At 36.2% G+C, this 18,863-nt stretch overlaps 1 protein-coding gene and 1 long non-coding RNA gene across 2 annotated transcripts in view; one reads left to right on the forward strand and one right to left on the reverse strand.

The window, feature by feature from the left end:
• LOC147070133 (uncharacterized) overlaps positions 1 to 14,414 on the reverse strand; it is a 110,629-nt gene extending 96,215 nt beyond the window's left edge. Inside the window, exon 1 of the long non-coding RNA XR_015070995.1 lies at positions 14,211 to 14,414. This is a non-coding gene — a long non-coding RNA (uncharacterized LOC147070133). The remainder of the gene's footprint in view (positions 1 to 14,210) is intronic.
• The window catches only part of FoxK (forkhead box K), a 99,992-nt gene that overhangs the window by 66,238 nt on the left and 14,891 nt on the right, over positions 1 to 18,863 (forward strand). Inside the window, exons 2-8 of the mRNA XM_085950064.1 lie at positions 7,638 to 7,819; positions 9,497 to 9,645; positions 12,565 to 12,791; positions 13,673 to 13,831; positions 16,927 to 17,108; positions 17,691 to 17,834; positions 18,169 to 18,283. Coding sequence (XP_085806190.1) covers positions 7,638 to 7,819; positions 9,497 to 9,645; positions 12,565 to 12,791; positions 13,673 to 13,831; positions 16,927 to 17,108; positions 17,691 to 17,834; positions 18,169 to 18,283 — 1,158 coding nt within the window. The remainder of the gene's footprint in view (positions 1 to 7,637; positions 7,820 to 9,496; positions 9,646 to 12,564; positions 12,792 to 13,672; positions 13,832 to 16,926; positions 17,109 to 17,690; positions 17,835 to 18,168; positions 18,284 to 18,863) is intronic.

Raw genomic sequence — 18,863 nt, forward strand, 5'->3', positions numbered from 1 at the left:
TCGACAAATTTTCTGAAATTATGAAATTATAGTACTTTGCACCAATCTATATTTCACGGAAATTTACGAAATTTTAGTATTTTTGGCGTACTTTTTAATCTCGAACTTAAATCTTTAAGATGAGAATAGATTTTTTCCGATATTCAAAATTATAGTATTTTGGGCGTACTATACATTTTTATATCGTACGTAGTACGCGGATAAAAACTATAGTACAAATGCTATAATTATAGTACGGTTGGCAACACTTTGCAACCAGGCAACCAGGTTTGCAACACCAAGTTATTCTAGTCCCGAAGATGAAGAAGATGCTAGCAAAATAATAACTGCATACTGAACACATTTTTTTAAGAATTATTAATAACCATGCCCTTGCTTTTTCGTAATGAAAGAAGTCAAAGTACGTATATCATATAGTATGCACACAAAATTGAGGCCGTGCCCTTGAAATTCTAAAAGTTGGAGGTGAGGAGTTGGATCTACGATCACATCCGTGGCTGGCATGATGATTTTTATACTATCGTCTCCGATTGACAAATTATGAAAGGAAGCGCCATCATAATATGCTGACGAATCCAAGGCGTACGCGCTGTTCCCGTTAAGTACCAACCTGGAGGGTGGAGATCTGACATAAATAGTGCACACTGAGCTTTGTCAGTCATACTTATTTGATTTCGTTGAACTATGGATACAGGTCGCAGATGGTATTGGTTAGTTCTTAAAAATTAATTAAACCCTGACTAAAGCAAGTCATAATAGATACATATTACATAATATAACACATTATTATATGCAAAAAGATCTAAAAGTATCCTACATTAAATCATAGGTACATTGTTGCAAATATTTTATAGATAGAAGAACATTTTTAATCTATTATGGTTTAGTTAGGCAAAGATTAATCGAATTATAAAAACCATCTGCAATAATTTGTATTCTTAGTTCAATGAAGACAAATAAATATTGCATTTTTTTCGGATCTCCGCAGCTTACCTTTACTATTATTGTTTAGTCTAGGCCAGGTTTATTTGAATTTTAAAAACTAACCAATACTATCTTCAATTAGGATGCTTCGTTCAATGAAAACATATTTCTTGTATTTTGTTAACTGTCAATTCATGGTGGAACTGCATTGTATTGTTGTTTTTATTTAATAAAACGCAATTTTTTTTTTATGTGGAGTGGAATAAGTACTATATAAAAAAAATGCGTTTTATTAAATAAAAACAACAATGAAAACATATTATTACAGTAGGACTGACGAAGTTTAGTATGCAGTATTTATGTCGAATCTCCACAGGCTACCGCCACCCTTCGCCACTGGTACCAGGTTACGGAGGTGAGACGTGGGAGCCACGACTACTTCCTGGCCTGGCACCATGTCTTTTCGTGTTTAATATCGTGTCAGGTGGATGAATCACATAAAAACTTCTCATATTATGTACACCCGCAAAAAGTATGAAAACAAATTTATTGTATAAGAATAATGTAAGAAAATATGCATGTGCAACATAAAAGGATCGATTCTAAAATGGGTGGAGGACATTGTGTTTAATCTAAAATGAGGACATTTATTATTCTCAATTTTCTCATGGTGGAGTTTTATAAAATTGTGACCCATTCCTATGTATTTATAATTTATATTTACACGTCATACAAACTGTTATTCAGTTATGCGCGTTATGTCACACACTAATTCCACTGACTTAATTTATTGTGATTCTTTTAAATTAACCAATTGTGTTAACAGGCATAGCCTATAATGTATCCGCTTCATTCAACAAGGAAGGTGGATTATATTATTTTTATTGTTCGCACGATCTTCGAATAAATCTTCCCGATGTCACGTCATCTTAAATTTACTGTCAAAACTCAAAATGTATGTTTTGTATCATGGGAAGATATAGCCACAACGTGGGTTTTGATTATTTATTGTTTACAACTTGACGTGTAGGTACCTTATACTGTATATATGTAGCTAATTTTTACTACAGCTATAGTAATAAATCCTATTTGTCTGTCGTAACTGACATCATATTTTCTTTTGCCAGCTAACATAGTAGTAAGTACGAGGGTGGGTCAATAAGTCCTTAGAAAAGCCGACAGGTGGCGCGACTAGTACTGTAAGCGGTTTGTTTTCATGCAGCGGCACTACCGATTCAGTATGCTGCGAAGTTTCAATCAGATTGGTCGGGTTGTTGTTTTTTATTTTCGTACATTTAAAAAAAAAATTTGCTTGTTTACAAAAATGGAGAAAATTGAGTTTAGAGCTGTTATTAAACATTTTAATATAAAAGGGTTAACAGCAAAGGAAATAAAAAATGAGTTGGATTTAGTTCACGGCATATCTGCTCCTTCACTTGCAACTATTTATAACTGGTTAAATGAATTTAAACGTGGTCGTACATCAACAAAGGATGAACCACGCTCAGGACGTCCTGTAGAGGTGACTACACCAGAAATGATCAATAAAATCCACGATATGGTGTTAAGTGACCGAAGATTAAAGTTGAGTGAGATAATTGAGGTTACAGGGATCTCAAAAGGTAGCGTCATTTCTATTTTACATGACAAATTGGGCATGAAAAAAGTTTCTGCAAGATGGGTGCCGCGTTTGCTCACAGTCGACAATAAACGCAATAGGGTGGTGGCCTCTAAAGCCCTGTTGTCGCTCATGCAACGCAATCCGGATGAATTTTTTCGTCGCTTTGTGACTGTATATGAAACATGGATACACCACTATACTCCCGAGACGAAAGAACAGTCAAAGCAGTGGATTGCGAAAGGCGAACCATGTCCAAAGAAGGCGAAAACCGTAAAATCAGCTGGTAAGGTTATGGCTACTGTATTTTGGAATGCACGTGGAATTATTTTCGTTTTGGAAAAAGGAAAAACAATAACAGGGGATTATTATGCATCTTTATTGGACCAGCTAAAAAACGAAATTGAAGAAAAACGGCCTCATTTAAACAGGAAAAAAATCCTCTTTCATCAGGACAATGCCCGTGTTCACACATGTTTACGATCAATGGCTAAAATTGAAGAATTGAAGTTCGAATTGGTCGACCACCCACCGTATTCGCCAGATTTAGCCCTTTTTCCTTTTCCCAAACTTAAAAAAATGGCTAAGTGGACAACGTTTTTTTTCAAATGAAGAAGTCATCGATCGGACAAATGCTTATTTTGAGGACCTTCCGAAAACTTATTTTTTTGACGGTTTAAAAAAAAATGAGAAACGTCTAACCAAGTGTATTGAGCTCCAAGGAGATTATGTTGAGAAATAAAAAAAAAATACAAAAATAAAAACTGTTTTAATGCTTTTTTCTAAGGAATTATTGACCCACCCTCGTAATACAATGATACCCAGTGACAATGCCTGAAAAGATGCAGATTTATTGATATTGGTAGGTACTGAACAAAAATGAGAGAAAGTGAATAATCGGTATTGGGCATTCCACGGAGATCTAAAAATGAAGTCAATCCTGTTGCAATCAATAATTGCATTTAATCACTGCCTGATATTTATAGGTTTCTCAGTAAATTTACGAATTGACGATGCACGCCTTTGAATGCAGTTGCTTAAAATGCATGTGTTGAATGCACTAATGTTGGCCGAGGCCGACTGCACAACCGTCCCTCAGGCATATCTGAATCCCTCTTCTATGCTGTCCATGCCTTCTAGATATATTACATTATAATACCCAGACCTGCGAATATTCTTTCCCTCTAGAGATTTATTATTGCAAGTAGCAATAGTTCATAATATCTCCCTTTTGCCATTTTTTCCATTGTTCATAACTCATATAGGTAGTTTGCAAACATCGTATCTGTTTCACGTGGCGTTAAATCTAGCATGTTTAATTATCGAAACTAGCTTTAATGTTTTCGTAAAACAAACGTTTATACCTACGTAAAATCAAAAATTAAGAACTTGTTTGTCGATACTGCTGTAAAAGATATTTCACCCGTTCCACATTTGGATCCTACGATAGATATGTCCAAGTCAATGTAGTCAATGTTCTACATGACTAAAAACAGGTGTGTCATTTTGTCATGTGAAGAAAAATATAGATTTCACCCAGCACCAAAGTGTCATTAAATAGCTTCAGTTCTTACCTCGTCTAGCATATTTTTATTGATGAGAGTTGATAACACCGCTCGTAGCCCAATATGCGTAAGGCACTGGCATCTAACACCAGGAATTCCGGGTTCGGTTATTTGGTAATCCGGGTAATTTGTTATTTTCTTAATCCGGATGTTTTTCTGTGATTGTTTCACTCTTGTAATTGGTGTCCTTGTGGTATGTTGTAGTGTTAATTAAAACAAAAAAACCCACTTTTATTGTGTCCTTGTCTTGTCCTGTCTGCTGATGAGATCCGGGTCCATCACGGTCTTTTCGGAGATGTCGATTCCGTACGTGTTCATGTTGCTTTTAAGAATTTATAAGTTGGCACCTCATTTTTTGCCAGCCCTGCATATCAAGTCAGGTTTTACTCTATATTCTACAATCTGCAATATATATAGACTGATATAATTCCACGTATAGCTATATCATTGTCTCGCAATGAATATTAAAGTGACTGTGCGCTAGTTGTCACATAGATGTGGCCTACATGACATCTATTGTTGGACACATTCGGTAAAGGTTTGAGGCTGATCGATAGATTGAGTTATTTACTCATACGTACGTGTATTGTATTTACCCATTGTATTTTTTTCCGTAGCATTAAAACCACATTAAACGTTTTTCATACGACAACCTTGATAAAAAGCTGTAATTTGTTAAGATAGTCTTTTCCTCCCTTGTTTTAGATTGGTGTATGTATAATATAATATAATAATTTAGCTCACACGTTACGTGAGGTTTCATGTCCTTGGGTATTATTAAAATAATTAATATTTAAATATAAACATTCATAATTATTACCTGTTGTGACCATCTAGGCCAGAAAACATCAAACTGGCCCACGGAATGCTATCATGGATGCATGCAAGATGGTTCCAATATTGAATTCTACATGCCGTATGATGTAAGATAGTGCAACTGCCAATTGCACACAGCTCTGTAATCTTCTTCATGGCCCCCACATCCTGAAGCGGGCCCCCAGGCTAGGATCTTTGACGTGCCCCCTACATATCGCTAAAGATAAAGGCAGTGTGACACTCTACAGTAGCGTTTTCCACGCGACTTTTTTACTATTCGAGAGAATTTGTGATGTGTGTTTATATCACTTATCTGGTCGATTCGCCTTCCTGAGCCCGGGCCCCCCAGGCTAGAGCCCTGTCAGCCCCCCCCCTTTGTGGGGGCCATGATCTTCTTAGTATCCCAAAGGAGCTCTTTCGAGACCTGGGTATCGAATGCGGGAGTATGTTTCAATACAAAGGTGTCTTTCGTATTCGTCTTAATTGGCACACTTGTATTTGAATCCAGGCGTTCTGTCTTCCACGTCGTCTTCATTCTTCATATTTCCAATCTTGACAGTGAACGAATGGTAGGCAACAATCAAATACAAAGTATAATGAAATATCTATCCTATATTCACCCTAGTCATTATTTTACCACTTCAAAGTAGAACGAATGATAATAATTACTACGTACTGTAGTAAATGCAAATAATTCAATGTTTAATGCTAACATTTTAGACACGTTCTCAGTTCTTATCTGACGAAAATAATGCGAGGTGTGATATTATTCATTTTCGTGATAATTAAATATGCACGCTTTATTTCATCTCTGGAAATGAAAAAAATGTTTAATAATTTTGTTTGCAGACCAAAAAAAAAAGCTTTCGTGAAATTTATCTATTACGTACATAAGTGGAAGACATTCGTTTAGCCTCGAAAGTAAAAATACATCGAACATATATTTTTTTTGTATAATTATTCGTAAGCGAGGTTGTCCTGAATTATTAGATAATAAACAATTAACTTTGTCCTGCATCGTACCCAAAATAAACACATGCAATTACCATTAATGTTTGTTGATTTTTGAATTGTTAAGTGGGAACCATAATATTTCAGCAAAGTTTATCAACCATTAAGATGAATTGAACGAAGTTAAAACAACTCGCATCGGCACGTCAAACTTGTTTGTTTCACCTGCGTGGAAACATTACTTTCGATTTTATGTTCAACATTCAACAGACAGTTGAACGACAAACATCGCCTCGTGTGAACACGGCATCACGCAGTAGTACGATCAGCACTTTTATTCTAAATAAACTCCATGGTACAACTTAACTAACTATTTATTATTCATATCAGATTTTTCATAATCTTTATCGCAAGGTTATGCCTAGCGACATATCAGTTCTCTCGGTTGTTTGTTTACCCATATATCGCGAAAACTGTGTCATGAATTTGCTACACTTGGTTGATAATGTCTCCAATCGTTAAATTAAACTGAACTAGGTGCTTTTTTATCATGCAGCTAACTGGTATAATGCGGATACTTACTTGGCGATGTAAACACACACGCACGCACGCACACACATGCATAATAATTAATACATTTTGTAGAGTGAGTTGTGATAAGCGCGGGAAAATTCGATGTTTATCTTTCGTAAATAATAATATTTGAATCCTCGCCCCTAATGTGTTCAGTCTCATAGAAAATATAGGAGGTAGTGGTTCAGTGCATTTATGAATATACTGTTGGAGGCCGACAACTATAACTTGAGGTGCGGCAGGCAGGTCGGATAACTCGGATAGCAATACATCGTCGATACTCGCATCGCAACACCAGAACCAAGGTGGCGCCTCAAGTTATTGTTGTCGATCTATAAATATAATCTTTTATACATATAAAGACGGAATAGGTATATACGATTAATATATTATCAAATAGTTAGAACTTTACTATAACATTAACGATTCCAGAAAGTTTTTAGTGTGATCGAATTGACAGCCATAGCCAAAATTACCCTGACGGTATAAACAAGATGGCGGCCTGTTTTAACGTTTTGTTTGAGATTGTTTTAGTATATAGAAACCTTTTTTTATACTTGTAACACTAATGCACTGTATTTTACATTATCAATGCAGCAAATAAATATCGGCAGTGTTTGCTACAAATGAATCTGCATTGCGAAATGACTTGTACCCAGTTTAACCTTAGTGACCTCTTTTTGAACTTCATTTTCATAAATATAGGCTCTTATAGAAGACGGTTTTACTCAATTTCTTTAATTCTCACCTTTATTACCTTATGAATATTCCTACTGATAAATAGAAAAATTCTACAATCTCTGTAATTCGTAATCCTGTCATATTCTGGTAACCCATTGACAGCTTAATTAATCCGACAACTATACATGTTATATATTATATCGTCGTTTCCATTGCAAAATTGAATATCTGCAAAATCTTAAGTTTTCAGGGGAGCATAAAAACAGTTTACAAAATGTATGGCACTTGAATCAATTCAAAAAAGGTTTTCATAATTTAATCGATAATGCAATTTTTGTAAATTGTGTTATTTTGCATGTGTGTAAAGGTGATTTTTGCGGTTTTAATTATACATAAATTTCAAAAACGCATATTTTGCAGATATACAATTTTGCAATGGAAACGACGATATATTGTTTAAAATAATTAAAGACGATGATTGTTTAACACATTTATTTTCCTTCTTCCAGATGCACACTCCGATTTCCCTCGACCAACATCCGGCTGATCTTCCAGTCGCTGGTGGACGGGTCTGGGGTGGGGATAGGGGGCGGTGTAGGAGGCAGCGAGGCCCGAGCTTTACCGCCCCTGCGAATCAACATACCGCAAGAAGAAGCCGATTCGGCGCAGAGTCCGTTCCCTTCACCTACCAGTAAGGAATATAGTATATTGCTTTTGTTACCATCGCGACAATACATCGATAATACCAATGTATTATCCGATTATCGTAATCGTGATTGACTAAACCAGAACCAGTTTGATTAATTTTTTTTTTTTTTAAATCTGCGCCTTTAGCAAGATGCGCTGGACTCAGGCAAAAGCACTCATCGAATTTTTATACCTAACCGAAATGGAAGGCAGTTGCCTTTTCACCATGTTGCCCAGGGAACTCAGAAATAATGGGAACTGAAATACATAACGGGTAAGGCGATAGCAGGTAATCGATTCGAGTAAGGAAGAATCCGGATTAAACTTACACACGTTTCAAGAATACATTGTACGTCGTATACTGAAAACTGCTCTCGGTTTATGCATTTACGCTCATTTAATGTTGGTGTATTACACACACTATTGCACGTGCATAATGCGTGCTTCATTTTCGTAGGACACTCACACATTCAAAACCCTGCATCAATATGCGTCGTATTGAATATTTATTATCTGTTCTGTGATGTTGCCGTTAGCAAGTAGCCGATTCAAAAATGTAACTTCCCTTGGTTAGTTTTTTTCAGGCCGAGAGAGCATGTTGTAATCTCTTGCTCCGCCATTATTTTAAAAATCATTTCCATAATCGTTTATAATAGATAGGTACATGTGCTTTGATGTAAATTAGTATCAAATAAATGTGATTGTAAATGAAGTACTTATTATCAATTACGTACCTATCCATCGAATGGAGTTTCCTGCTGTTCCTCATAAAATACCATAAGCCCTGTGTCACACTCTATCAGTTTATAATAGTTATTTGTATAATATCTCTGTATCTATCTCTATCTCTGTGTCACCCAAGGAAAAGAATAAGAATTAACCACATAGTTTCCACTAATTAATAAAAAGAATAAAAAACATTTTCAATAATATACACAGATTGTTAGACTATTGTTATTGAAGATAATATGTAATTTTAAATCCTTCAGACATCATCCTATTAGTAAAAAAATTGGACCAAGTGGGATTTGAACTTACACCTTTCACTTTATTTTGAGCTGTGGATGACTGGGAATATATTTTAATATCTACAGTTTTGATGGTGCTTAAATTTTCGTCAAGAAAAAGCAACCAGCTTTGTGATTTAATAAAATATCTCGAGTGTAGAGAAATACGTGATAAACTTAAACACGTGTTTAAGAATATGTTATTTTCAATAGTTACGTCTGATGCATTCAACTTTAATGTTTGTGTCACACAAATGAAATGCGCATTAAATATAGGTAATATTTGAAGACACTTTGTATTTTCTGCGTTTTATGATATGTCATAAAGTATTAGACCGAATCCGGCTTCAAAGCTTTAAGCGACTGGCTATCACATTTCACTATCTTATTAATCTGTTTTGTGAGCATTACTAATATCATTTGGGTTCAAAATGGTGTACATATTTGCAATAATTTGATCTAACATTTTTGAATCAATAAAATTAATGATTATTTACAAATGCAAGACGTCTCCGTTGAACCAGCAGTTTTTATCACCGAATTTTTAGTTTCCTAATGACCCTTATGACGCGGTCATATTAACCAATTAAATATTATTCATTTCAAGTTTAAATCTTCTTTCCTTTTCCTTCGAAAATTATATCTAAATGGCATGTTGTTATTAATTATTCCAGGAACGATAAGTGCAGCGAACAGCTGTCCGACCAGCCCTCGAGGAGGTGGTCACCGGAGAGGTGTACACCCTGACCTGGGGCTGGCCGCCTCTTACGCCCTCACCAGAGACCGCGACAACTATGTCAGACCCACCTCCAATGGATCTGCGGTAATTAATTGTCTTTCATTACTTATTTTTTATAAAGTTTTATAAAGTCTGCCAGGACCAAGGTCTGCCAATCGTATCGATAATATCCAGAATATTGTCATTTTCGTGTCGAGGCATCCGTAGCATGTGGCCGTCGCTTCTTCACTTTCAATGTGACAGGAGGTTGCACGGACTGCTGCAAATATATATTCTCGAAGCTCAGTACGTATACGTCTTTGTAAGTTGCTATGACTGCTCACTACCCTAAAGCAGCACTGTCAAATAGGCGGCATTTGGTTTTAATCGAGTGCAGTCGTGAGTCCCATACATTCGAAGTATCAATTTGAATATTGCTCCAGCCATTCCCATTTCGATGGCAAGTTCTCTTTGCAATGTGCCATCTCTCATGATGTGCACCCCAGTTATGTAAAACTCTCGAAAGACACTCGATGTTAGGTGTGTTGCTAACCAAAGGGAAATCTAAATTAGGACTGGTGCTACTACACAAAATATTGGGTTTATTTGCTTTGATTTTCAAATGGACACGAGATTAATTATTTATTATGTACTAGCTGAAGTACCCGGCTTCGCACAGGGTCGCTTTGTGGTTATATCTATCTTAGATATTTGATAAATAATAAGAGGTAATTATTTTTTTAATATTAAAATATCTGTGTAATACAATATGGCAATATGAAAATAATTCTAATAGGAGTAAAGGTCAAACATAAGAACACTAAATTAAAATCGAATCCAAAATATGAAAACGTTATTAATATTATTAATATGTAGTAAAACAAAATCAAAATTGGATGGAACAAACAAACTTTGTATTTTATATAATAATAATTTAGAAACCTTTGCAGGTGTTTGCACCTCAACAACTGACAAAAGTTTCATCGCAATCGGATGAATGGTATAGGAACGCATACGAATGGTAGAAGAAGATGATTTTCTAATTCAGAAATCTTCGTGGGCATGCGCATGACAACTCACCAAAGTTTCATTGCAATCGGATTAATGGTATAGGAACGCATACGTATAGAAGAAGAAGAAGATGGTTGTACTAATTCAAAAACCTTCGCGGGCGTGCGCACAACAACTGGTCCAAATTTCATCACAATCGGATGAATGGCATAAGAACGCATACAAATAGAAGAAGAAAAAGATGGTTGTACTAATTCAGAAACCTTTGCGGGCAAGGGCACAACAGTTGATCAAAATGTCATCGCAATCGGATGAATGGTATAGGAACGCATACGAATAAAAGTATAAGATGATTTTCTAATTCAGAAATCTTCGTGGGCATGCGCACGACAACTCACAAAAGTTTCATTGCAATCGGATGAATGGTGTAGGTACGCATTCAAATAGAAGAAGAAGATGATGGTTCTACTAATTCAGAAACCTTCGCAGGCGTGCGCACGACAACTCACCAAAGTTTCATTGCAATCTTATGAATGGTATAGGAACGCATACGAATAGAAGAAGAAGAAGATGGTTGTACTTATTCAGAACCCTTTGCAAGCGTGCTCACAACAACTGGTCAAAATTTCATCGCAATCGGATGAATGGTATAAGAACCCATACAAATAGAAGAAGATAGAATAGAAGAAAAAGAAAATAGTTGTATCAATTCAGAAACCTTTGCAGCGTGAGCACAATACTTGATCAAAATTTCATTGCAATCGGATGAATGGTATAGGAACGCATACGAATAGAAGAAGAAGATGGTTGTACTAATTCAGAAACCTTCGCGGGTGTTGGCACAATTACTGACGAAAATTTTATTGCAATCGGATGAATGGAATAGGAACGCATACGAATAGAAGAATATAGAATAGAAGAAGAAGATGGTTGTACTAATTCAAAAACCATTGCGGGTGTTACCACAACAACTGACGAAGGTTTCATTGCAATCGGATGAATGGTATAGGGACCATACGAATAAAAGAAGATAGAATGAAGAAGAAGAAGAAGAAGAAGAAGATGGTTGTACTATTTCAGAAACCTTTGCGGGTGTTAACACAACAACTGACGAAGGTTTCATTGCAATCGGATGAATGGTATAGGAACCATACGAATAAAAGAAGATAGAATAAAGAAGAAGAAGAAGATGATAATTTTTCTAATTCAGAAACTTTTATGGGTGTGCATACAACCGCTTACCAAAATTTCATTGCAATCGGATGAATGGTATAGGAACCATACGAATAAAAGAAAATATAATGAAGAAGAAGAAGAAGATGATGATTTTTCTAATTCAGAAACCTTCATGGGTGTGCATACAACCACTTACCAAAATTTCATCGCAATCGGATGAATGGTATAGGAACACATACGGGACAGACACACAGACAGACATACAGACAGACAGACATTCATTTTTATATATTAGTATAGCCTATACTCTTTGCGCAAGTGCAAGCAATAAGTTTACAAAGTTTTATCGCAATACAATGAACGGTATGGCTGCGCATTCAATACGAACAAACAAACACACAAATATTAATTTTTATATATTAGATATATGTATCTCCAAACTGCCATAAAATTCGAATTAAAAAAATAAGGCATGAAACAGATACCTACATGATCGCAAAGAAACTATCTCTAACGCAATTCTATAGTACTAATTCCACTTCTATTAAATATTAATCTGGACCGGTTTCAGAGGGACATTGTCAACTAAACCCACCATGAATTGACAGTTATAAAAAAAATGTTTTTTAGCTTAGTTTTTGACTTCTTTCTCTCACCTCGAATTCAGCCTTTACCTAGTATGTCCACGTACTTATCACCGCTGCTGGATATAATAAGAGTTTTTAGGTGGAGTTTTATAGATTCCATTTGCCACTTACTTCATCTGCATAATAGTTAATGTCCTTACACTAGCTAAAAATATTCAACTCCTAATGTGCCTAATTTTTAAACTTATAGGCTCCGTCATCTGGCGGTGACTCAGGGGTGGGTAGCACGGGCAGTCGTGACGAGGCGAAGCCACCGTACAGCTACGCGCAGCTCATCGTGCAGGCCATCGCATCCGCCCCCGACAAGCAGCTCACCCTCAGCGGCATCTACTCCTACATCACCAAAAACTACCCATACTACAGAACCGCAGACAAGGGTTGGCAGAACTCCATTCGGCATAACCTCAGTCTCAATAGGTCAGTCTTTATTACATATTTACTTACCGATTGTTTTGAAGTGAAATTTTTGGGTAAGAAATTTTGCTGGTATACCTATACCTTGTGAATCCGGTGATGTTAGTTGATTAGAAAAATAATAATCAACATAGTCACCTCGCACAACTAACTTTTCAGTTGACAGCGCTGCGCACCACAATTTCACCATTGAAGCCATGGCAAATGTGACAATTTTAGAGAACATTTATTACACACAACTACTTTACAGGGTGGATTGCTTTCGAGTCGGCCGGCCAATTGTGGAAATAGCTTGAGGCAAATGCAACTATGAAAATTTCAATAACAAGAGATCACCTGTTGACAGTAAAGTTATTAGTTCATCATGCAATGAATGCAAATCGAATTAAAACATCAAAGACAAGCCATAAGGTAACTCAGCCTGTTGTTTGTCCTCGGAAATTTTAATTCACGAAATAGCAATTTATTACAGTAACTTAGCAGAGTTTTGCTGCAACTGTAAGCTATTTTTTTGTTGTCATTTAAATTATAAAAAAGGTTATGTAATATTATCGGTGGGGTGGGGTGGGGCCTTACCATCTGGGGTAGCAAAATTATTTGATTAACATGAATTTACATTCTGGGTAGATTAAATATAATGGCATCCTTTCTCTGTTTTCTAAAAAGGTGCCAACTTCAGGGAGCTTGCGAAAGACCAAGACAAAGAAAGCAAGACTAGTATTATAATAATGTCTCTCTTGGTAAAGTTTTTTCCCGAAAATGTCAAAACAATTATTTAGACTTATAATTGATCGGAATATCACAATAGTGACAGTGTATGGTAACATACTTATTATGAATGTACATATCCGAATCAACAATAATTGTATTTTTGTTTTGTGCAGGTACTTCATAAAGGTGCCGCGGAGTCAGGAAGAGCCAGGCAAAGGGAGTTTCTGGAGGATTGATCCCCAGAGTGAAGCCAAACTCATTGAGCAAGCCTTCCGCAGACGGAGACAGCGAGGAGTTCCTTGCTTCAGAGCGCCTTTTGGACTCAGTTCAAGGTACATATTTCATTTTAATGTAAATTTTAACACGGTTTTTGCTCATCTCAATTTCATGACTTATATTATGTTTGATGTTCTGTTTCTCATCCAGTCTTGGGTTTAGTAAGTATATCACCATCATATTGTGGATGCACGTCCTTAGGATTTTTTTCTGAGAATTGAGTCTTCTGATATTCAATTACATTTGGTAGGAGAGGAGAGCATAAGACGCCGACAGTGTGGTTCTCTATACAATAATGTCAATCTTGTCGTGCTTTGAATTAATATATTGTGTTTGAATTAATGACTTAAGGCTAGTTTACACGAGTCACTGCGGATAATCATCCGCAGGGAATTGCATACTGCTTGTTTACACGTGTCACCGAAAGTGAAATACGAGGGTGGGTCAATAATTCCTTAGAAAAAAGCATTAAAACAGTTTTTATTTTTGTATTTTTTTTTTATTTCTCAACATAATCTCCTTGGAGCTCAATACACTTGGTTAGACGTTTCTCAATTTTTTTTAAACCGTCAGAAAAATAAGTTTTCGGAAGGTCCTCAAAATAAGCATTTGTCCGATCGATGACTTCTTCATTTGAAAAAAAACGTTGTCCACTTAGCCATTTTTTTAAGTTTGGGAAAAGGAAAAAGTCACTGGGGGCTAAATCTGGCGAATACGGTGGGTGGTCGACCAATTTGAACTTCAATTCTTCAATTTTAGCCATTGATCGTAAACATGTGTGAACACGGGCATTGTCCTGATGAAAGAGGATTTTTTTCCTGTTTAAATGAGGCCGTTTTTCTTCAATTTTGTTTTTTAGCTTGTCCAATAAAGATGCATAATAATCCCCTGTTATTGTTTTTCCTTTTTCCAAATAGTCAACGAAAATAATTCCACGTGCATCCCAAAATACAGTAGCCATAACCTTACCAGCTGATTTTACGGTTTTCGCCTTCTTTGGACATGGTTCGCCTTTCGCAATCCACTGCTTTGACTGTTCTTTCGTCTCGGGAGTATAGTGGTGTAACCATGTTTCATCTACAGTCACAAAGCGACGAAAAAATTCATCCGGATTGCGTTGCATGAGCGACAACAGGGCTTTAGAGGCCACCACCCTATTGCGTTTATTGTCGACTGTGAGCAAACGCGGCACCCATCTTGCAGAAATTTTTTTCATGCCCAATTTGTCATGTAAAATAGAAATGATGCTACCTTTTGAGATCCCTGTAACCTCAATTATCTCACTCAACTTTAATCTTCGGTCACTTAACACCATATCGTGGATTTTATTGATCATTTCTGGTGTAGTCACCTCTACAGGACGTCCTGAGCGTGGTTCATCCTTTGTTGATGTACGACCACGTTTAAATTCATTTAACCAGTTATAAATAGTTGCAAGTGAAGGAGCAGATATGCCGTGAACTAAATCCAACTCATTTTTTATTTCCTTTGCTGTTAACCCTTTTATATTAAAATGTTTAATAACAGCTCTAAACTCAATTTTCTCCATTTTCCATTTTCCACAAGCAAATTTTTTTTTTAAATGTACGAGAAACACAACAACCCGACCAATCTGATTGAAACTTCGCAGCATACTGAATCGGTAGTGCCGCTGCATGAAAACAAACCGCTTACAGTACTAGTCGCGCCACCTGTCGGCTTTTCTAAGGACTTATTGACCCACCCTCGTACTCAAATCATTTCAAAATGGCGTCAACTGAAATAACAGTGCAGGCTGGAATTCAAACAATTAGTGAATATTTGTTGTATGAATGCAGAAATTTCATAGAGAGAAAGAGGAATAGGAAAAAGTGACGTTGGTGAATGAAACCACGGGTAATGCGACGTAATATCATGGGAGTATTTATGTAACCGGTTTGTTTTCAATTCAGAATGACAGTTTACCTACTTATGTAAATAATATGATGACAGTAGTCAGGGGCGCATGCGTGGCATGGGCAGTGGTGTGGTGCGCATGCACTCCACTTTTGCAATCATCTGCGATATATATTATATTTCATAAGAATTTCATAGAATGTTTGCTCACAGTAGTACGTTGTACCGAAAACACTTAAAAGAGCGAATGCGACTTTTTCATACAATGAAATCTGTCTGAGAGTTCATTCCACGTTTTGGTTATCATATCAAGATAATTATTTTCATTTTTCATAATTTTATCTCTGGCAGTTTTGAAGCTTACTTTCCAAATTTCGGAATTGTTTAATTCGATTAACTCTAAATCAACATACTCTAATGTTCAAAAGTGTATCATCACATAATATTACGGTAGAGTTCTTATAGTACTGAAAATTTTAATAAGTAAATCTTCATTTTCGAGGCGTGCCACCTAGTGGCACGCGTGGCATAGGTTGCTGAGCGCTGTACTATAACCTTTCCTGAATATTTTCAAATAGTAAATTTAAGTATTTAACAAAGCTCAATTTGACATCTAAAACATGCTCTCGGCCACTTTTGATACTGACTATTCAGTTTGATAATAAGTGACTTGAGATAGAATAAGTGAAGTGGATTTTGGCTGAGTTTGAAACTAATAATTATGCAGATGGCCGTATTTTGTTTTTACGGAAACTTATTGGAGTATTAATATTTTTTTATATTAAAAATTTTAATAAAACACAGTTAAAAATAATTTTCATTTTCAATTATTGAAACTGACAGGTCTTGCAGACGAAAGATGTGTTATGGCGGCTATATTGGATTTTGTATATTTTTAGGCTTGTGATTGGCTCGTCAATCCTTTAGCCGTTTTCGATATAAAATTTTTGAAAATGCTATTATACTTTGGTCGTTTTTGATATTCATGCACATTTAAAAAATCGATTTAGCATAGGTTCTGGCCGTTTTTGATGCACGAAAATTATAAGAGTGGTAGATATTGATATAAAGATTTTTTTTTGCATTAAGATGTAAAAAATGCTGAAAAGTGCCTTTGGCCCACTTTGATACAGGGTGCCTCAAATGTCGGAATAGGTGCCACAATAAGGACTAATATTTCCCTGGCAATCTAATAAATAATCGACAGATGGGAAATTTAACCCGTTATGAGTTGGTCCTACAGTACAAAGTATTTTAATCTGTTTATTTGTTTTAGGAGTGCACCAGCGTCCCCGTCCCATGTCGGCATGTCAGGGCTAGTGACTCCCGAGGAGCTGTCGCGAGAAGCTTCTCCCGAACCATACCCCCCAGATGTCCCCCAGCCTTCCTCATCATCCCCGCCGAGGGTGAGGCACTCCGTTCATCACGCTCCCTCACAGAGCGCGCCCGGATCACCAGGTAATTGCTTCAGCCCTGTTATATTCATTTCGGTGTCAAGCACTGAGTTTAATTTACCTCGTGAATTTTGGTGACATAACGAGAAGTGAAAACAATAATTTGGAAAGTGTCCCACTAACATGATAGTTTAGTTAACAGCTTAAAGGACACTACGGGTCTCTTTAACACACAGGAGAGATATATGTATAAAAAGAGTTGACCCTCAGCATGTTGCCCGAGTGTCACAAAAATAAACTACAAATCCAAAAAAAATCTTCGATAGTAGATTTAACATTAAGAAACAATTTAAATAAACCAAACTATAGATCTGTTTTTAGTTAGATGTAACGAGTTTGATCCTATGACTTGAGGGGGTCGTCTTGTAAACTTTTTATATTATGATACCTAATCTTCTTAAATCTTATTTAAGTCCTTTGTAGTGTGTCTGTTGAAATGGCAGTAATAGAAAATTCATAAAGGCCATCTTTTAGCCTGTTTTGATGTTTTGTTACTATTTTTTGTAATTGTTGTGAGCGTCAGAATACTCGAGTTATTGATGATGGTGTTTGTCGTGTGTTGAAACGTTTCTTTATTTGTGTCCAGGTCACGGCGGATTGTCGTATATGAGCTCCAGTAACATAATGGGGCAGCAGCAGATGTCGGCACTGGTGGATGGACAACGCCATCTTATGCTGCCTGGACAGCACATCACTGTCGTCACCAATGGGGCTGGAGGGGAACGGGAAGGTAGGAAAAATAGATTATCGTACTTGATTTTGTACGGGTGTCGTATTTTTTCAAAAAAGAATTTTCTAATAAGTATGTAGACCACCCTCAACGTAACCTTCCAATTTGGAATAGATTTTTTTGAATTATTTTGAATTATTTGATGAAATCAGCCAATCAGGCGCCTGGCATTTACTTAACACTAATACGCAGTGTGTATTATACTCAAATTTGGCACTGCGTACAATTGCAAAGTTACGTGAAGGATACTTACTATACATGACATGATGTTTTCAAATTATGTGTGTTTAATATTTAGAATTGATTATAATTTCTTTATGGTTTCTTTTGACAGAAAAATACGTGGTGGGTTCCGGAGGGAGCAGTCTGGTTTCAATTCAAGAAGAGCATTCCATGTCGCCCCCCACTAACGTCATCATTCAAGCACCCCATTCACCGTATGGATACGGGTATAAATACTTTATATTTATGTATTAATGTTGTATTTATTCAAGGCTAAAATTGTTAAGTCACAAATAATCAGAGAGTGAATATTAATTTAGGTTTCTTGATCTTCAGTTTGGGCGTTATGCTTACTGTACGAAAACATCTTCTTGGCTACGCTTCCAGGCGCTGTTGTTTACTGAATGGGAGGAGCTTATTAGTTTATAATGGAAGTGCGGTTAAAAATAGGCAGAGCATGTTAGTTCACAGTTTTAACACGTAGCCAAGAAGATGTTTTGGTACAGTAGTGATATTCATATAAATAAGTGGTGGTAAATGTTATGTAGGCGATTGTCGGACACATAAGACATAAGGGAAAAAATTGGCTACACTCGTAGTGAAATCAAAACAAAAGTGACAGGTGTCTTGTAAACAAATCAAATGATAATACGTATAACTAATTTAGTATTGAATGTCGTTTACTTGTTACAGACAAATTAAAATTTTATTGAGTAGGTATCAATATCGACAACCGTTGGAATGAATGATTTGGTATTTTATGAAGGTATGGATAATCGATTAAGAGGACTTGATCATGAAGTCCGC

The sequence above is a fragment of the Rhyacophila brunnea genome, unplaced genomic scaffold (genome assembly GCF_057557595.1).
Source record: "Rhyacophila brunnea isolate RB1 unplaced genomic scaffold, BYU_Rbru_1.0 scaffold_22, whole genome shotgun sequence".
NCBI classification, from domain to species: Eukaryota; Metazoa; Arthropoda; class Insecta; order Trichoptera; family Rhyacophilidae; genus Rhyacophila; species Rhyacophila brunnea.